We start from the raw sequence: 17,885 nt of genomic DNA, 5'->3' as shown, positions 1-17,885 counted from the left end.
GAATGGTGTTATTTCTGTAGACACACGGTGCATGGAGAATGGTGTTATTTCTGTAGACGCACGGTGCATGGAGAATGGTGTTATTTCTGTAGACACACGGTGCATGGAGAATGGTGTTATTTCTGTAGACGCACGGTGCATGGAGAATGGTGTTATTTCTGTAGACACCTCCGCCACACCTTCATTTATTTGATCTCCACCTGGAACTAATAGCAGGGTGAATAGCATGCTGTTCTCATGCTTAAGTTCCAGGTCAGAATACGCATAGAGAGAAAAGTGCATTAAAAAAAGGGAATTATGTTCCATTTACATACGCTTAACTCAGGTGGGAATTCCCCCCTAGCTGTCTAACACCTATACTCTCCTTCTATGTAACTGTCAACAACACCTGCCGAGGTAAACCATACTTTATGAAGGAACCTACATAACCACACTGGAGCTTGTATCCAGTCATACTATAATAAAATATCCCAACAAGTTTTACAATATCACTTCCCATATCATTATACTAGTTATGTCAATGTAATTTCAATGTTTGTTACGGGTGTGGTGGTGGCGGTAAAAAACACAAGGCCTCGTCGTTTTGGTTGGCTTCCAAGTGGCGCCGCGGCCTAAAGCACTGCATCTCAGTGCTAGATGGCATACCTGGTTCAAATCCAGGCTGTATCACATCCAGCTGTGATTGGGAGTCCCATAGGGCCGCGCAAAATTGGCCCAGCGTCGTTGGGGTTTGGCCGGTGTAGGCTGTCGTTGTAAATAAGAATTTGTTCTTAACTGACTTGCCTGGTTAAATTAAAAATACATATATTTTTTTTTAAATGTCAGGTCCTTCCTTAGTGTTGTCTTTAAATTGGATCAGGCTTTGGTGGAGTGATTCAGGTCCTTCCTTAGTGTTGTCTTTAAATTGGATCAGGCTTTGGTGGAGTGATTCAGGTCCTTCCTTAGTGTTGTCTTTAAATTGGATCAGGCTTTGGTGGAGTGATTCAGGTCCTTCCTTAGTGTTGTCTTTAAATTGGATCAGGCTTTGGTGGGCTGATTCAGGTCCTTCCTTAGTGTTGTCTTTAAATTGGATCAGGCTTTGGTGGGCTGATTCAGGTCCTTCCTTAGTGTTGTCTTTAAATTGGATCAGGCTTTGGTGGAGTGATTCAGGTCCTTCCTTAGTGTTGTCTTTAAATTGGATCAGGCTTTGGGTGGGCTGATTCAGGTCCTTCCTTAGTGTTGTCTTTAAATTGGATCAGGCTTTGGTGGGCTGATTCAGGTCCTTCCTTAGTGTTGTCTTTAAATTGGATCAGGCTTTGGTGGAGTGATTCAGGTCCTTCCTTAGTGTTGTCTTTAAATTGGATCAGGCTTTGGTGGGCTGATTCAGGTCCTTCCTTAGTGTTGTCTTTAAATTGGATCAGGCTTTGGTGGAGTGATTCAGGTCCTTCCTTAGTGTTGTCTTTAAATTGGATCAGGCTTTGGTGGAGTGATTCAGGTCCTTCCTTAGTGTTGTCTTTAAATTGGATCAGGCTTTGGTGGAGTGATTCAGGTCCTTCCTTAGTGTTGTCTTTAAATTGGATCAGGCTTTGGTGGAGTGATTCAGGTCCTTCCTTAGTGTTGTCTTTAAATTGGATCAGGCTTTGGTGGAGTGATTCAGGTCCTTCCTTAGTGTTGTCTTTAAATTGGATCAGGCTTTGGTGGAGTGATTCAGGTCCTTCCTTAGTGTTGTCTTTAAATTGGATCAGGCTTTGGTGGGCTGATTCAGGTCCTTCCTTAGTGTTGTCTTTAAATTGGATCAGGCTTTGGTGGGCTGATTCAGGTCCTTCCTTAGTGTTGTCTTTAAATTGGATCAGGCTTTGGTGGAGTGATTCAGGTCCTTCCTTAGTGTTGTCTTTAAATTGGATCAGGCTTTGGTGGGCTGATTCAGGTCCTTCCTTAGTGTTGTCTTTAAATTGGATCAGGCTTTGGTGGAGTGATTCAGGTCCTTCCTTAGTGTTGTCTTTAAATTGGATCAGGCTTTGGTGGGCTGATTCAGGTCCTTCCTTAGTGTTGTCTTTAAATTGGATCAGGCTTTGGTGGGCTGATTCAGGTCCTTCCTTAGTGTTGTCTTTAAATTGGATCAGGCTTTGGTGGAGTGATTCAGGTCCTTCCTTAGTGTTGTCTTTAAATTGGATCAGGCTTTGGTGGGCTGATTCAGGTCCTTCCTTAGTGTTGTCTTTAAATTGGATCAGGCTTTGGTGGAGTGATTCAGGTCCTTCCTTAGTGTTGTCTTTAAATTGGATCAGGCTTTGGTGGAGTGATTCAGGTCCTTCCTTAGTGTTGTCTTTAAATTGGATCAGGCTTTGGTGGAGTGATTCAGGTCCTTCCTTAGTGTTGTCTTTAAATTGGATCAGGCTTTGGTGGGCGGTTTAAATGACTGTCAGATTTTCCCTCTCTTTTGTTTTCTAGAACACGGCGGTTCTTCAACAATGAAGTACCAGACCTTCAACCCAGGGTTCAGCTCCAAGTCCTACGTCTACACAGGCTCCAGACCTGTCATGGTGAGTTGTAGTCCTACATCTACACAGCTTCCGGGCCTGTCATGACAGCCTCCACACCTGTTATGACAGCCTCCGGGCCTGTCATGTTGAGTGGTAGTCTTCGGCACTAGGTATCACAAACAATACCGGCCTACCAGAACATATTCTTACTCTTAGGAAAATACTGCAGCTTTTACACATCCAGTGGTTTCTGGGTATCAGATAATATGTTCAACGGTTGGTCATCGCCAAATGAAGAGGTAGAGAGACATTATAGACACTGTCTGTTTACATGAACACGTGGACAGTATACTCTGTGTATGCCCTCCGCAGCTCCCTGTAAATGCACAGTGGGATGGTTTCACAGTGCAGTGTGCCAGAGCCAGTGAGCTAGGTCTTCTCTGGAAGTGTGGTATTTCACAGCAGCTCTGTACCCTTCTCTCCAGGACGTAAAGTTCCACCCTCCAGATTTCTCCACATCTCACAGTCAGAATGTTATCCACCTCACGTTAGCGTAGCAGATGTCATTAGACTATGACACATTGACATTGTTGAATGAACTTTTCATTGATACATTCATTGATTTCATGAATGTAATCTTTTTCCAGACGTATATTGTGTTTTTTTTGGTAATAGATTCAGCAAATATCCAGTAGATTATTTAAGTACGTCGTTCAGATGACAGGGTAATATAGCAGCAACATAAAAAACTCCAGTAGTGGCCTTGTTGACTGTAACTGTAAAAAAAGCGAAAAAACGAAACCCCAACAATTTCCCATGACTTTACAATTAGCGTTGCACAATGTAGGTGCACAGACAACCACTCCCTTTTATGACAGTGACTCATCGCATTTACAGAATCTAATAACGATTCAACAAGACTTTGTTCCATCGTGCCCCGAAGCTTTCGATTGGAGGGGAGGGTTAAACGTCTTCTTCTTTATTCTTTTTCTTCTTCTCCTCCTTCCTCCTCTTCTCCTCCTTCCTCCTCTTCTCCTCCTCGTCTCCTCCTTCCTCCTCTTCTCCTCCTTCCTCCTCTTCTCCTCCTCGTCTCCTCCTTCCTCCTCGTCTCCTCCTTCCTCCTCTTCTCCTCCTCGTCTCCTCCTCCCTCCTCTTCTCCTCCTCGTCTCCTCCTTCCTCCTCGTCTCCTCCTTCCTCCTCTTCTCCTCCTTCCTCCTCTTCTCCTCCTCGTCTCCTCCTTCCTCCTCGTCTCTTCCTTCCTCCTCTTCTCCTCCTTCCTCCTCTTCTCCTCCTCGTCTCCTCCTTCCTCCTCGTCTCTTCCTTCCTCCTCTTCTCCTCCTTCCTCCCCTTCTCCTCCTCGTCTCATCCTTCCTCCTCTTCTCCTCCTCGTCTCCTCCTCCCTCCTCTTCTCCTCCTCGTCTCCTCCTTCCTCCTCGTCTCCTCCTTCCTCCTCTTCTCCTCCTTCCTCCTCTTCTCCTCCTCGTCTCCTCCTTCCTCCTCGTCTCCTCCTTCCTCCTCTTCTCCTCCTTCCTCCTCTTCTCCTCCTCGTCTCCTCCTTCCTCCTCGTCTCCTCCTTCCTCCTCTTCTCCTCCTTCCTCCTCTTCTCCTCCTCGTCTCCTCCTTCCTCCTCGTCTCCTCCTTCCTCCTCTTCTCCTCCTTCCTCCTCTTCTCCTCCTCGTCTCCTCCTTCCTCCTCGTCTCCTCCTTCCTCCTCTTCTCCTCCTTCCTCCTCTTCTCCTCCTCGTCTCCTCCTTCCTCCTCGTCTCCTCCTTCCTCCTCTTCTCCTCCTCGTCTCCTCCTTCCTCCTCGTCTCCTCCTTCCTCCTCTTCTCCTCCTTCCTCCTCTTCCCCTCCACCTCCTTCCGTCCTCCGTCCTCTTCTTTTCCCCCTCCTATTCCTCCTCCTCTTGTCCCCCAGGCACCCAATATGTCTCACTACTCAGGCGGTTTCTCCTCCCACTCGGCGGTGGACCTCGGAGGTGGTCAGAGGGTCACCATGGGAGGTGGAGGAAGAGGAGGAGGTGGTGGAAGAGGAGGAGGTGGAGGGTACAAGTACCATGATGACATGCGCACAGGAGGGGGTTCCCTAGGAGGAGGGGGCTACCAGGTAAACATTTTAAGGATACACTTTATTTTAATGATTTACTGTATTTTAATGATTTATTGTATTTGAATAATTTACTGTATTTTTATTATTTACTGTATTTTAATGATTTACTGTATTTTAATGATTTATTGTATTTGAATAATTTACAGTATTTTTATGATTTACTGTATTGTAATGATTTACTGTATTTTAATGATTTATTGTATTTTAATGATTTATTGTATTCTGTGTACTGTATAAATCTATGTGTACTGAATCTATACCACATAAGAAATATATTTTAATGATTAATTATAATTACTTTACTATATATACAGTATTTAGTATACAGTAAAAACAATTTTTACTTGAATTAGTGTGTGTACAGTAATATACTGTATATTACATGGTGCTGGTTTATTTATGTTTTGCTCTACAGGGGGGAGGGGTCTACCGAGGAGGAGGCGGGGGCAACATGAGGGGCCAACAGATGTCCACTGGGATCCGGACTCTGAGCCGTGTCCCTGGGCCCGACCCAGAGACCTCTCTGCGCACCATGAGGCTCCAGAACCTGCCTGCACAGGTATAGTAATTTATATATTAGTTTTTTTTGTGTGTGTGTGTGTGTGTGTGTGTGTGTGTGTGTGTGTGTGTGTGTGTGTGTGTGTGTGTGTGTGTGTGTTTTCTGTGTGTGTGTGTGTGTGTGTGTGTGTGTGTGTGTATTGTGTATTGTGGTAAAGGTTTTTTTCTTGCAAGTGTTGGTTCTATGTATCTGTTTGGTTGATGTCTTTCTACCAGGATTGATGATGATCTGGTTTGATGATTATCTGGATTGATGTGGATGTTGATGATGATCTGGATTGATGGGGATCTGGGTAGATGATGATCTGGATTGATGTGGATCTGGCTGGATGATGATCTGGATTGATGGGGATCTGGGTTGATGATGATCTGGATTGATGGGGATCTGGGTTGATGATGATCTGGATCGATGGGGATCTGGATTGATGATGATCTGGGTTTATGTGGATGTTGATGATGATCTGGATTGATGGGGATCTGGATAAATGATGATGATCTGGATTGATGATGATCTGGATTGATGGGGATCTGGATTGATGTGGATGTTGATGATGATCTGGATTGATGGGGATCTGGGTTGATGATGATCTGGATTGATGGGGATCTGGGTTGATGATGATCTGGATTGATGGGGATCTGGGTTGATGGGGATCTGGATTGATGATGATCTGGATTGATGGGGATCTGGATTGATGATGATCTGGATTGATGGGGATCTGGATTGATGGGGATCTGGATTGATGATGATCTGGATTGATGTGGATGTTGATGATGATCTGGATTGATGGGGATCTGGATTGATGGGGATCTGGATTGATGATGATCTGGATTGATGTGGATGTTGATGATGATCTGGATTGATGGGGATCTGGATTGATGATGATCTGGATTGATGGGGATCTGGATTGATGGGGATCTGGATTGATGATGATCTGGATTGATGTGGATGTTGATGATGATCTGGATTGATGGGGATCTGGATTGATGATGATCTGGGTTGATGGGGATCTGGATTGATGTGGATGTTGATGAAGATCTGGATTGATGATGATCTGGGTTGATGGGGATCTGGATTGATGTGGATGTTGATGATGAACTTTTATATCCGCACCGAGACAAATTCCTTTGTTCCTGTTCCAGTTCATTGCTCGGCAACAACACTTCCTGATTCTGTTTCTGATTGTTGTTCTCAGCCGTCTCCGGTGGCAGCCTGGGTGGCTGCGGATGTCAGCGATGGTGGCAGCCTGGCCTCAGACCGCGATGCCACCTTCAGCCGCCAGCAGTCTGTCTACAGCACTGTTAGCGCAGGAGCCTACAGTCCAGGGACACAAATGAGACAGGCAGGAGGAGGAGGAATAGGAGGAGTGGGATCTATGGTACCCATGAGGCGCTCACTCAGCGGGACACTAGCCCAGAGCGGAGGAGGGGAGATGATGGTTGGTGGAACCCTACCAGAAATTAATTTGACACAAGATTAACACGTTCCATTTGCACGGCATGTGAAATGACTTGATAACCTGTTTCTTATACAATTGAAATGTATTTAGGAACAAACAATGCACTCCTAACTAGCTTTACATGCTGACCACACTGCTCGCGTCGCGTTGCAATAAAAATAATAATAGAATTTGGTTCTTTGTCAAAGCAAAGACAGGCTAGAAGGCGTTTTTAACGTTTCACAGTACACCTTCTTCACAGTAAATGTATTTTATTTTATAACGATTGTATTTCTAACAGATTTTTTTTTTTTTAATACGTATGTTTCTAACATCCGGTAGGGAGGAGAGGAGATGATGTCGGTCCAACAGCAGCATTCCTTTAAAGGACCGGCGTTCCGCACCATCAGCAGGATCAACAACAGGAACAACAGGATGTCCATGGGATCCATGTCTGGGGCGTCTACCTTCCCCCCCGGGGGGAACAGCAGCGTTAGTGGGAGGGACGGAGGAGGTGGGTTCGTGATGGGCCAGGTGAGGGTAACGATATGTTACGTTTAATTTAATTTGCTTGTAAATGTATTTTGTGATGTCAACATACAGAACACACTGTAATACACAATGACAATGCAACACACTATAATACAGTATATCAATACAACACACTATAATACACAATGACAATGCAACACACTATAATATAGTATATCAATACAACACACTATAATACAGTATAACAATACAACACACACTAATACAGTATAACAATACAACACACTATAATACAGTATAACAATACAACACACTATAATACAGTATAACAATACAACACACTATAATACAGTATAACAATACAACACAGTATATATAACACAGTATAACAATACAACACACACTAATACAGTATAACAATACAACACACTATAATACAGTATAACAATACAACACACTATAATACAGTATAACAATACAACACAGTATATATAACACAGTATAACAATACAACACACTATAATACAGTATAACAATACAACACACTATAACACAGTATAACAATACAACACACTATAATACAGTATAACAATACAACACACTATATATATATAACACAGTATAACAATACAACACACTATAATACAGTATAACAATACAACACACTATATATATATAACACAGTATAACAATACAACACACTATAATACAGTATAACAATACAACACACTATAATACAGTATAACAATACAACACACTATAATACAGTATAACAATACAACACACTATAATACAGTATAACAATACAACACACTATAATACAGTATAACAATACAACACACTATAACACAGTATAACAATACAACACACTATAATACAGTATAACAATACAACACACTATATATATATAACACAGTATAACAATACAACACACTATAATACAGTATAACAATACAACACACTATATATATATAACACAGTATAACAATACAACACACTATAATACAGTATAACAATACAACACACTATAATACAGTATAACAATACAACACACTATAATACAGTATAACAATACAACACACTATAATACAGTATAACAATACAACACACTATAACACAGTATAACAATACATTATTGGGTTACTAGTCCAACGCTCTAACCACTAGGCTACCTGCCGCCCCGATATAACAATAGAACATAATGCAACAGAACAACACTGGGAGGTGAGCCCCATGTATATTCAAATCGCCCATGGTCCATGATGGGCCGGGCCTAATCTGACAAGTATTTTTAGCAACTACTACACTATCACTATTTTACCTGACCTTGATGTTTTTATGTTGTATTACTATTATAATATTTTTTAAATGCTTTAGCGCTATACAAATTCACATGTATAATTGTTATTCATATTATAATTATAAATGTTTAATATTATTATTATTATCGTTATGTATTATTTGTAGGTGTCGTCGGGGTCTCAGGGGAACATGATGATGCAGCAACAGAGACAGGCCTCTCTTCCCAGGACCATGTCTGTCAAGAGCATGCACAGTGTTGGGAAGGGCATGGATATCTACGACGGACAGATGGACATGACCGGCAGCATGGGGAATCTCAGCGGGTAAGACATGACTGGCAGCATGGGGGCAACCTCAGTGGGTAAGACATGACTGGCAGCATGGGGGAAATCTCAGTGGGTAAGACATGACTGGCAGCATGGGGGAAATCTCAGTGGGTAAGACATGACTGGCAGCATGGGGGCAACCTCAGTGGGTAAGACATGACTGGCAGCATGGGGGCAACCTCAGCGGGTAAGACATGACTGGCAGCATGGGGGAATCTCAGCGGGTAAGACATGACTGGCAGCATGGGGGAAATCTCAGTGGGTAAGACATGACTGGCAGCATGGGGGAAATCTCAGCGGGTAAGACATGACTGGCAGCATGGGAAATCTCAGTGGGTAAGACATGACTGGCAGCATGGGGGAAATCTCAGCGGGTAAGACATGACTGGCAGCATGGGGGCAACCTCAGTGGGTAAGACATGACTGGCAGCATGGGGGCAACCTCAGTGGGTAAGACATGACTGGCAGCATGGGGGAAATCTCAGCGGGTAAGACATGACTGGCAGCATGGGGGCAACCTCAGTGGGTAAGACATGACTGGCAGCATGGGGGAAATCTCAGTGGGTAAGACATGACTGGCAGCATGGGGGAAATCTCAGTGGGTAAGACATGACTGGCAGCATGGGGGAAACCTCAGGGGGTAAGACATGACTGGCAGCATGGGGGAAACCTCAGGGGGTAACACATGACTGGCAGCATGGGAAACCTCAGTGGATAAGACATGACTGGCAGCATGGGAAACCTCAGCGGGTAAGACATGACTGGCAGCATGGGGGAATCTCAGCGGGTAAGACATGACTGGCAGCATGGGGGAAATCTCAGTGGGTAAGACATGACTGGCAGCATGGGAAACCTCAGTGGATAAGACATGACTGGCAGCATGGGGGAAATCTCAGTGGATAAGACATGACTGGCAGCATGGGGGAAATCTCAGTGGATAAGACATGACTGGCAGCATGGGGGAAATCTCAGTGGATAAGACATGACTGGATACACAATGACAATATAATAGAACAATAGAATAGAATACAACTTTATTGTCCATGTGTAATAGCGAACAACAGAAATTTCACACACAGTTAAGACGAGAACATGAGGGTCAAGCTGCAGTGCTCCTGGGTGCAGTACATGAGGGTCAAGCTGCAGTGCTCCTGGGTGCAGTACATGAGGGTCAAGCTGCAGTGCTCCTGGGTGCAGTACATGAGGGTCAAGCTGCAGTGCTCCTGGGTGCAGTACATGAGGGTCAAGCTGCAGTGCTCCTGGGTGCAGTACATGAGGGTCAAGCTGCAGTGCTCCTGGGTGCAGTACATGAGGGTCAAGCTGCAGTGCTCCTGGGTGCAGTACATGAGGGTCAAGCTGCAGTGCAGCGCTCCTGGGTGCAGTACATGAGGGTCAAGCTGCAGTGCAGTGCTCCTGGGTGCAGTACATGAGGGTCAAGCTGCAGTGCAGTGCTCCTGGGTGCATGTTGTAGATTACATGTACTGTAATAATATAAATCACATGTTACTGGTCACATGTTATTGGTCGCATGTTATTGGTCACATGTTACTGGTCACATGTTATTGGTCGCATGTTATTGGTCGCATATTATTGGTCACATGTTATTGGTCGCATGTTATTGGTCACATGTTATTGGTCACATGTTACTGGTCGCATGTTATTGGTCACATGTTATTGGTCGCATATTACTGGTCGCATGTTATTGGTCGCATGTTATTGGTCACATGTTACTGGTCAAATGTTATTGGTCACATGTTATTGGTCACATGTTACTGGTCGCATGTTATTGGTCACATGTTATTGGTCGCATGTTACTGGTCGCATATTACTGGTCGCATGTTATTGGTCACATGTTATTGGTCACATGTTACTGGTCACATGTTACTGGTCACATGTTACTGGTCACATGTTACTGGTCACATGTTATTGGTCGCATGTTATTGGTCGCATGTTACTGGTCGCATGTTATTGGTCGCATGTTACTGGTTGCATGTTATTGGTCACATGTTATTGGTCACATGTTACTGGTCGCATGTTATTGGTCACATGTTATTGGTCACATGTTACTGGTCAAATGTTATTGGTCACATGTTACTGGTCGCATGTTATTGGTCACATGTTACTGGTCGCATGTTATTGGTCACATGTTACTGGTCAAATGTTATTGGTCACATGTTACTGGTCACATGTTATTGGTCGCATGTTATTGGTCACATGTTACTGGTCAAATGTTATTGGTCACATGTTATTGGTCGCATGTTACTGGTCGCATGTTATTGGTCGCATGTTATTGGTCACATGTTATTGGTCACATGTTACTGGTCAAATGTTATTGGTCACATGTTACTGGTCAAATGTTATTGGTCACATGTTACTGGTCGCATGTTATTGGTCACATGTTATTGGTCACATGTTATTGGTCACATGTTATTGGTCGCATGTTACTGGTCGCATGTTATTGGTCACATGTTACTGGTCGCATGTTATTGGTCACATGTTATTGGTCACATGTTACTGGTCAAATGTTATTGGTCACATGTTATTGGTCACATGTTACTGGTCAAATGTTATTGGTCACATGTTACTGGTCGCATGTTATTGGTCACATGTTATTGGTCACATGTTACTGGTCAAATGTTATTGGTCACATGTTACTGGTCGCATGTTACTGGTCGCATGTTATTGGTCACATGTTATTGGTCACATGTTACTGGTCACATGTTATTGGTCGCATGTTATTGGTCACATGTTACTGGTCAAATGTTATTGGTCACATGTTATTGGTCGCATGTTACTGGTCGCATGTTATTGGTCGCATGTTATTGGTCACATGTTATTGGTCACATGTTACTGGTCAAATGTTATTGGTCACATGTTACTGGTCAAATGTTATTGGTCACATGTTACTGGTCGCATGTTATTGGTCACATGTTATTGGTCACATGTTATTGGTCACATGTTATTGGTCGCATGTTACTGGTCGCATGTTATTGGTCACATGTTACTGGTCGCATGTTATTGGTCACATGTTATTGGTCACATGTTACTGGTCAAATGTTATTGGTCACATGTTATTGGTCACATGTTACTGGTCAAATGTTATTGGTCACATGTTACTGGTCGCATGTTATTGGTCACATGTTATTGGTCACATGTTATTGGTCACATGTTACTGGTCGCATGTTATTGGTCACATGTTATTGGTCACATGTTACTGGTCGCATGTTATTGGTCACATGTTATTGGTCACATGTTACTGGTCAAATGTTATTGGTCACATGTTATTGGTCACATGTTATTGGTCGCATGTTACTGGTCGCATGTTATTGGTCGCATGTTATTGGTCACATGTTATTGGTCACATGTTACTGGTCACATGTTACTGGTCAAATGTTATTGGTCACATGTTACTGGTCGCATGTTATTGGTCACATGTTATTGGTCACATGTTATTGGTCACATGTTATTGGTCGCATGTTACTGGTCGCATGTTATTGGTCACATGTTACTGGTCGCATGTTATTGGTCACATGTTATTGGTCACATGTTACTGGTCAAATGTTATTGGTCACATGTTATTGGTCACATGTTACTGGTCAAATGTTATTGGTCACATGTTACTGGTCGCATGTTATTGGTCACATGTTATTGGTCACATGTTATTGGTCACATGTTACTGGTCGCATGTTATTGGTCACATGTTATTGGTCACATGTTACTGGTCGCATGTTATTGGTCACATGTTATTGGTCACATGTTACTGGTCAAATGTTATTGGTCACATGCCTAATACAATAGGTGTAGACTTTACTGTGAAATGCTTACTTATGAGCCCTTTTCCCAACAATGCAGAGTTAAAAGTAAGAACAATTAGCATCAAATAAAAAAGGAAATAGTAACACAATAAAATAACAATAATGAGGCGATATACAAGGAATACCGGTAAATCAAATCAAATTTTTCAAATGACATTTTATTGGTCACATACAAACGGTTAGCAGATAGTTAATGCGAGTGTAGCGAAATGCTTGTGCTTCTAGTTCCGACAATGCAGTAATATCTAACGAGTAATCTAACCTAACAAGTCAATGTGCAGGGGTACGGGGTAATTGAGGTAATATTTACATGTAGGTAGTGGTAAAAATGACTAGTCAATCAGGATAGATAATAAACAGAGTAGCAGCAGTGTTGGTAGTTGAGGTAATATAATGTAGGTAGTATAAATCAGGATAGATAATAAACAGAGTAGCAGCAGTGTTGGTAGTTAAGGTAATATAATGTAGGTAGGGGTAAAGTGACTAGTCAATTGGGATAGATAATAAACAGAGTAGCAGCAGAGTATGTAAAGAGTGTGAAAATGTGTGAAAGTGCGTCCATGTGTGTCTCTTTCCCAATAGCTATGGATTCTGAGATGACTCCTGCATTGCTCCCTTAGTGACAGGACTGGTTTGGGTGTGGTACCACAACAGTTTCAGGCTTCACATGTCACACACAAACAGCTGGCGCCTAGCGGTTAGCACAGCAGATGGGGGGGGGGTGCTGCTACCTTAAGATCAGTTACCATACACACAGGCACATAATTATACCATGGCACTGAAATCTGTGAATCATGTTGGCCTGGCTGGTCAGTTAGACTGGCAACGTTGATTCAAGTATTACCTCAGTTTACCTAATTAGACACCAGGGTTGAGTTTTACCTCAGTTTGCCTCATTTCAGTGTACTTCCTTTGAATGTAATTGACCACAACCCTGTCATACACAGAGGGCCAGTTTCCCGGACGTAGGACAAAAAAAACGAATTCAAAGGTGATTCTCAATTGAGTAGCCTATGCTTTTCATTCCAGGACTAGGCTTGTCTTGATAAACTACATGACCAAAAGTATGTGGACACCTGCTCGTCAAACATCTCATTCAAAAGTCATGTGCATTAATATGGAGTTGGTCCCCCTCCTTTGCTGCTATAACAGCCTCCACTCTTCTGGGAAGGATTTCCACTAGATGTTGGAACATTGCTGCTATAACATCCTCCACTCTTCTGGGAAGGCTTTCCACTAGATGTTGGTACATTGCTGCTATAACAGCCTCCACTCTTCTGGGAAGGCTTTCCACTAGATGTTGGAACATTGCTACTATAACAGCCTCCTCTCTTCTGGGAAGGCTTTCCACTAGATGTTGGAACATTGCTGCTATAACATCCTCCACTCTTCTGGGAAGGCTTTCCACTAGATGTTGGTACATTGCTGCTATAACAGCCTCCACTCTTCTGGGAAGGCTTTCCACTAGATGTTGGAACATTGCTGCTATAACATCCTCCACTCTTCTGGGAAGGCTTTCCACTAGATGTTGGTACATTGCTGCTATAACAGCCTCCACTCTTCTGGGAAGGATTTCCACTAGATGTTGGAACATTGCTGCTATAACAGCCTCCACTCTTCTGGGAAGGCTTTCCACTAGATGTTGGAACATTGCTGCAGGGGGACTTGCTTCCATTCAGCCACAAGAGCATTAGTGAGGTCGGGCGCTGATGATAGATGATTAGGCCCTGGCTCGCAGGTGGCTTTCATTCATTCCGATCCACGATAGATACACGTTATAACGGGCTTGACATTTAAATGTAATTTTTAAACGAGCCGACATCTGCAGCGTTTTTCCTTAAAATGAACGCGGTAACATTGCCTTTAAGAGCTGCGTAATCCACCAGCGTGATCAGATTGAGTCCCCGGGGCCATAATGATTGATTGTTCTCTTTGTGATTGGACAGGATTAATAACTTGGACATGCTCACGGCGGTGAGGTACCTGAAAGATGACGATGCTGAAATGCAGGTTCTGGGAGCAGCTTATATCCAACACGAATGTTACAACAACAACGATGCCAAGAACGAGGTAATAAGGGGACTTCCTTTTTGTCTGGTTCTCAAATGGTACCCTATTCCTTTTATAGTGCACTGCTTTTAACCAGGACCCATGGGGAATAGGTTGTCCATTTGGGACCCATGGGGAATAGGTTGTCCATTTGGGACCCATATAGATTAGATTTTCCATTTGGGACCCATGGGGAATAGGTTGTCCATTTGGGACCCATGGGGAATAGGTTTTCCGTTTGGGACCCATATAGATTAGATTTTCCATTTGGGACCCATGGGGAATAGGTTTTCCATTTGGGACCCATGGGGAATAGGTTTTCCATTTGGGACCCATAGAGATTAGGTTTTCCATTTGGGACCCATAGAGATTAGATTTTCCATTTGGGACCCATAGGAAATAGGTTTTCCATTTGGGACCCATGGGGAATAGGTTTTCCATTTGGGACCCATAGAGATTAGATTTTCCATTTGGGACCCATGGGGAATAGGTTTTCCATTTGGGACCCATGGGGAATAGGTTTTCCATTTGGGACCCATAGAGATTAGATTTTCCATTTGGGACCCATGGGGAATAGGTTTTCCATTTGGGACCCATGGGGAATAGGTTTTCCATTTGGGACCCATGGGGAATAGGTTTTCCATTTATCTGTTTTTTGAACCCTGGTTTGCTGTTCATTTGAGCAATATGAGATGGAAGGAAGTTCCATCCAATAAGGGCTCTATATAATACTGTACGTTTTCTTGAATTGGTTCTGGATTTGGGGACTGTGAAAAGACCCCTGGTGGCATGTCTGGTGGGGTAAGTGTGTGTGTGTCAGAGCTGTGTGTAAGTTGACTATGCAAACAATTTGGGATTTTCAACACATTAAATGTTTCTTATAAAAAGAAGAAGCGATGCAGTTATGTTTCCTCTGTCTGATGTTTCCTCTGTCTGATGTTTCCTCTGTCTGATGTTTCCACTGTATGATGTTTCCTCCTTGTGATGTTTCCTCTGTCTGATGTTTCCTTCTTGTGATGTTTCCTCTGTCTGATGTTTCCACTGTATGATGTTTCCTCCTTGTGATGTTTCCTCTGTCTGATGTTTCCTTCTTGTGATGTTTCCTCTGTCTGATGTTTCCTCTGTCTGATGTTTCCTCTGTCTGATGTTTCCTTCTTGTGATGTTTCCTCTGTCTGATGTGGAAAAGACAACTAACTGACTAACCCTCAGACATGCATCCCAGTCGGTTTGTTACAGTATTCCATAGCAGAATATAAAGGACATACTGTACATTCTTCAATAGTGGTGAAGTTGTTAGTTGCATAAGAACTATTGTGTATCAACACAGTGGCGTGCTCCAGGTGTATCAACACAGTGGCGTGCTCCAGGTGTATCAACACATAGGCGTGCTCCAGGTGTATCAACACATAGGCGTGCTCCAGGTGTATCAACACATAGGCGTGCTCCAGGTGTATCAACACATAGGCGTGCTCCAGGTGTATCAACACATAGGCGTGCTCCAGGTGTATCAACACATAGGCGTGCTCCAGGTGTATCAACACATAGGCGTGCTCCAGGTGTATCAACACATAGGCGTGCTCCAGGTGTATCAACACATAGGCGTGCTCCAGGTGTATCAACACATAGGCGTGCTCCAGGTGTATCAACACATAGGCGTGCTCCAGGTGTATCAACACATAGGCGTGCTCCAGGTGTATCAACACATAGGCGTGCTCCAGGTGTATCAACACATAGGCGTGCTCCAGGTGTATCAACACATAGGCGTGCTCCAGGTGTATCAACACATAGGCGTGCTCCAGGTGTATCAACTGGCAATCTTGGCGTAGCTGTTTATTATAAAAGTCTCAACTTTGATTTATGTCACAGTTCAGCAGGCGTTCATGTGATCTAAGTAATTATCGAAGAATATGGTCATGTTGACGTGACAGACACACTTTTGTTCCGAGCAGGTGTGTAGTAGTTTATCACAGACAGGTATCTTGTAGGACAGGGGTGGAGTAGGCAACCCTGGTTCCTAGAGTGCCGCCGGAAGATCAGGTGTGTGGAATTTAGGTAATCACTGAACTGATCAATTAGCTCAGTTGATCGGGTGTGGTGCATAGTTGGAACACAATCCTGCAGTACCCCAGAAACAGGGTTTGACTACTCCTGTTGTAGGAACTTGTTCTGTTAACTAGCAGCGTTACAGATAGTACTTTATGTATCCTCTTGTTGGAGGGGTAACAGGGTTCACTAACAGTCCCAATGAATTCTATACCCCTTCCCCTTTTGGTCTTCACCTCTCCAGACCTGCAAAAACATTGAATGGTTGGGGCCATGGGGAAAGGGTAGGGAGTGAATTAGTACCATAAGTTTGAGTCCGAACCTTACAGAGTTGTCCCTCTCTCTCTCTCTCTCTTCCATCACTAGGTGCGGCAATATAAGGCCATCCCAGAGCTGGTGAGGCTGTTCAACAGTGAGAACCCGGAGGTGGCTCGCTACGCCACAGGGGCTATGAGGAACGTCATCTATGAGAACATGGACAACAAGATGTCCCTCATCGAGGAGGGAGGAATTCCTCAGCTCATCAATGCTCTGAAGGAGAATGATGATGAGCTACGCAAGAACATCACAGGTCAGGACATTTTAAATGTTAGGGGAGGGTTTGGCCAGCAGAGATGTTCTTGTTCCATCGCGCTCTAGCGACTCCTGTGGCGGGCCTGGGCGCAGTTCACACTGACACGGTCACCAGGTGTACGGTGTTTCCTCCACCGCATTGGTGCGGCTGGCTTCCGGGTTAAGCGGTCATTGTGTCAAGAAGCAGTGCGGCTTGGTTGGGTCGTGTTTCGGAGGACGCACGGCTCTCGACCTTCGCCTCTCCCGAGTCCGTACGGGAGTTGCAGCGATGAGACAAAACTGTAACTACCAATTGGACACCACGAAATTGGGGAGAAAAAGGGGTAACAAAAAAATGAAAGAAGAGAATGTGTTCTCTCTCAGTAACATACCTGGTGAAATAACTTCAGGTGAAATAACTTCAGGTGAAATAACTTCAGGTGAAATAACTTCAGGTGAAATAACTTCAGGTGAAATAACTTCAGGTGAAATAACTTCAGGTGAAATAACTTCAGGTGAAATAACTTCAGGTGAAATAACTTTAGGTGAAATAACTTCAGGTGAAATAACTTCAGGTGAAATAACTTCAGGTGAAATAACTTCAGGTGAAATAACTTCAGGTGAAATAACTTTAGGTGAAATAACTTCAGGTGAAATAACTTCAGGTGAAATAACTTCAGGTGAAATAACTTCAGGTGAAATAACTTCAGGTGAAATAACTTCAGGTGAAATAACTTCAGGTGAA

The 17,885-nt window shown here is 43.5% G+C and overlaps 1 protein-coding gene across 2 annotated transcripts in view; it reads left to right on the top strand.

Moving 5' to 3' along the window:
- Window positions 1-17,885, top strand: part of LOC106561813 (plakophilin-3) — a 52,581-nt gene that overhangs the window by 13,315 nt on the left and 21,381 nt on the right. For both annotated transcript variants that reach the window (XM_082957466.1, XM_082957465.1), the window contains 8 exons: window positions 2,428-2,519; window positions 4,375-4,563; window positions 4,982-5,125; window positions 6,318-6,560; window positions 6,903-7,094; window positions 8,520-8,677; window positions 14,442-14,565; window positions 16,955-17,159. In XM_082957466.1, the coding sequence (XP_082813592.1) occupies window positions 2,428-2,519; window positions 4,375-4,563; window positions 4,982-5,125; window positions 6,318-6,560; window positions 6,903-7,094; window positions 8,520-8,677; window positions 14,442-14,565; window positions 16,955-17,159 (1,347 nt within the window). The remainder of the gene's footprint in view (window positions 1-2,427; window positions 2,520-4,374; window positions 4,564-4,981; window positions 5,126-6,317; window positions 6,561-6,902; window positions 7,095-8,519; window positions 8,678-14,441; window positions 14,566-16,954; window positions 17,160-17,885) is intronic.

This window comes from Salmo salar, chromosome 10, assembly GCF_965601325.2.
Source record: "Salmo salar chromosome 10, fSalSal1, whole genome shotgun sequence".
In the NCBI taxonomy this organism is placed as follows: Eukaryota; Metazoa; Chordata; class Actinopteri; order Salmoniformes; family Salmonidae; genus Salmo; species Salmo salar.
This window is presented reverse-complemented; position numbering and strand designations above follow the sequence as displayed.